This window comes from Morone saxatilis, unplaced genomic scaffold, assembly GCF_004916995.1.
Source record: "Morone saxatilis isolate NCDOM2014 unplaced genomic scaffold, NCSU_SB_2.0 Contig23, whole genome shotgun sequence".
In the NCBI taxonomy this organism is placed as follows: domain Eukaryota; kingdom Metazoa; phylum Chordata; class Actinopteri; family Moronidae; genus Morone; species Morone saxatilis.
This window is the reverse complement of record NW_023339796.1, coordinates 24,399,500-24,402,663: the sequence shown is the minus strand read 5'-3', so window position 1 is coordinate 24,402,663 and position 3,164 is coordinate 24,399,500. Positions and strand designations below refer to the sequence as shown.

General features: G+C 37.4%; 1 protein-coding gene across 1 annotated transcript in view; it reads left to right on the top strand.

Annotated features, from left to right (window-relative positions):
• The window catches only part of LOC118334874 (tissue factor-like), a gene marked incomplete in the record, with an annotated part of 16,115 nt that extends 13,043 nt beyond the window's left edge, over positions 1–3,072 (top strand). Inside the window, 3 exon segments of the mRNA XM_035670951.1 lie at positions 236–414; positions 954–1,119; positions 2,347–3,072. Coding sequence (XP_035526844.1) covers positions 236–414; positions 954–1,119; positions 2,347–2,492 — 491 coding nt within the window.
• Between the last annotated feature and the right edge of the window lie 92 nt (positions 3,073–3,164).

Below are 3,164 nucleotides of genomic sequence, written 5' to 3'. Positions count from 1 at the left end.
AGAAAACATGCGATGACAAAAATGAAAACCAGCGAAGAAATGGCTAGAGTTGCCAAGTTCCCCTTTAATCTATCTTACAGAATACTGTGATTAATTATGAACACAAATTATAAAAAGTTGATAGTGCCAGTATAACTGACTCACATTCTTCATCTTTATGAATAAGACATTTTCAACCTGTATTAATAAGCCTGAAAAAGGTCTCATCATTACAGCTGATTTGTCGTCTCCTCAGGTAACATCAGTGCTGTGAACTTCACTGTGGAGAAGGTAAATAAGAGCACAGTAATTGTCAGCATCACAGATCCTCTGACCAGCATCCATGAGCGTGGGAAGCAGCTTAGCATCAGAGAGATTCTCAAAAGTGACCTCCATTATAAAATCATCTACTACAAGTCTGGAAGTACAGGAAAGGTACAGTATTCAGCTGTCAACAGTGACACAAACACAGTTTTACCAGTAATAGTGATTCACTTCTGGTTAAACACTACACCTATCTTTGATACAGTGCTTTACATAAAAATACATGTATGACACAATATGAGCTATGGGTCAAGATGTGCTGTAAATGTAAGTAGTTCATCAGAATTCACCGTCTCCAACACAACTTCTTTTCAGAATAGATTTTACAGTACACAATATATCCTCTAAAAAAAAATGTATAAACAATATATTTAATAATGAATCAATTAATCCCCAATTTTTTGCTTGCTCAAATAATGTTCTAAATATTGTCTTCCCAGAAATAAAATAAAGAAAATGAATGTGGATAAGAGTTCATATTGAAATCGAGGAGCTTCAGAGGCTGATTCTATTTTACTGAAGATACTTAAAGTAGTCTATGTTTTGATTTGTAAAAAACATAATGATGAACTACAGAGGTCATGAATGTGAAGCTGGTAAATTAGACAGCCTTTTAAGTGACTGTAACATTTCCTATTCTTGTCTGATAGAGAGAGGTCACATCTGACTCCAGCGAGGTGGAGGTGTCCCAACTGGATCCAGGACAGAGTTACTGCTTCATGGTGGCAGCTTACATCCCCTCCAGACCCAAAACTACGCAGCACGGAGCCTGGAGCAGACAGCGGTGTACACCTGGAAGCAATGACCCCCTGCAAGGTGCGCACACTCTGTACACACTACACTACACTACACAACACAGGAAAGTTGTGGAGAATAACATTAGCATGGCTGCAAGGACTCACAGGGCTATAGGGTTGAATGGACAACAGCAGTTGTTTCTGCAAATTAAAAATGCACATTTTGGCAAAATTTGAAATTCCGATGTAATGAGTCCTGCTTGTGGCTTTTATGGATAAGAAGTTCTTTTGTCTGGTGTGCTTACAAAAATGACCACAAAGTCTCTAAGCGTTCCCTAAGCCTCTAAGAGCTTTCTTGTAAACAAACGTGGTTTTGTTCACATTCACTGCGTCTTACCCAAACACACTGTGTGCCTGACAAACAAGCATTTCCTACTACGCTAAACAAAAACAAAACAGAGATTGAAGTCTGTTTTTGGCTCATGCAGACAATCAAGGTACTTTTACATGTATTGGAGTATTTTTACCTTGTCATATTGGTACTTTTACTTACTTACAAGTACAACAACTTTTTAACTGGTCAAGAAGCAGTCTCAAATTAGTGGACCGTAATACTGTTGCACTGTTGCACTAACAACAACAGTCACTTCTCAGTAGACAGCAGTTGATTTGAATGACGAAGTTATGTAAAATTGGCAAATTTATTTATGTCTGTTGTCATTTTCAGCTGCAACTGTAACGTTGAATTAAAATGGTGGTCCAATCTATTTGACGTTTCTTGCTGTGCTTTTTTTATCTACTTGCCGGTGTCTTTGATAAACCAACTAGGGACATCTATTTCAGACATGGCACCTAATGCACCTTCTGCACTCCCATTCACTGTCTATCTTGTATATATATATGTAGTAAGGAGCTGCCAGCTTGGCATGTTTAAAGCAACAGCAATGGAAACATCCTGCATAGGATGCCATAAAAATCAAATCATAACCCAGAAAACCGTTTTCTGTTTTGATTGATTTTAATGTGGCATGTAAAATCCATGTCACACTGAAAAATAATTAACTCAGACCAAAAGCTAAATAATTATTCTTTTAACAAATGTTTGTCATTGAATTCTGATACAGAAAATGCATACATAACAAGGATCTCTATATTCAATTTTTATCTTGGCAGTCTTAATCTTTCATGCTTGCACAATACGGGCTCCTGCAGATGTAAGCATTGCTCTACAGAGCCAAAAACTAAACTGTGTGTGTTTAAAGAGAGGAATTCATCTGCCTAACAGTGTCTCTCACTGTCCCTCCAGAGTGGAGTCTTGGAGCGTGGGTTGGTGTAATCTTCATCTTGATCACAGTCTTCATCATCATCGTCACCGTGACCATCCTCTGCTGCAAATGCTGCAGACAAAGAAACAAAACCCTCCAGACGTCTCAATCATCAGCGGCTATTTAATGTACTGTGTGTGTGTGTGTGGGGGGGGGGGTCTTTCAAACACAGGGAGCTGGCCTCTCTTCAGTTTTCTATATCCTCTCTGTTTATAGGAAAACATTGTTTTACTTACCTATGCTCTGTGTTTTCAGTGGTCATTATGTTTTTATTTCACATTTTAATATTTTAATACCTTAAAGGTGACCGTGCAGCTGCTGCTCCTTAGTACTTTTGTGTTTTGTTTTAGAATATCAAATCCTAGCTAATTCTAACTAATCCTAACCACAGCAGCAGTTTTAACTGGAACAGTTTTGTCAGAAACTAATTCAAAAGATTAAAAATGTGATTTGTTAACCTGTTTTTACATATATCTTACTGTAGCTTACAGTTTTGTCGAGACCAAATACAAACCACTACATGTACAGTGAACTAAGCTCTTTGGTGGCATCTAATGGTTGCTCCATGGAACTACATCAGTATTCTCTACATATATACCTTTAGTCTTATGTAACTAACTCGTTCATTAATGTCTGTTGTGTCACTAGTACCTTTTGTTGATCAAAAGGGAAGAAAAGCAATAAAACAAAAATGAAAAGGTTCTCTACATTCTGTTATTTTTGTAATTCAATTATAATCTGCCTCTCTACCTCTCTGTCAATTTGGGAGTTGCAATGACTTAGACTTAGACAGACTTTA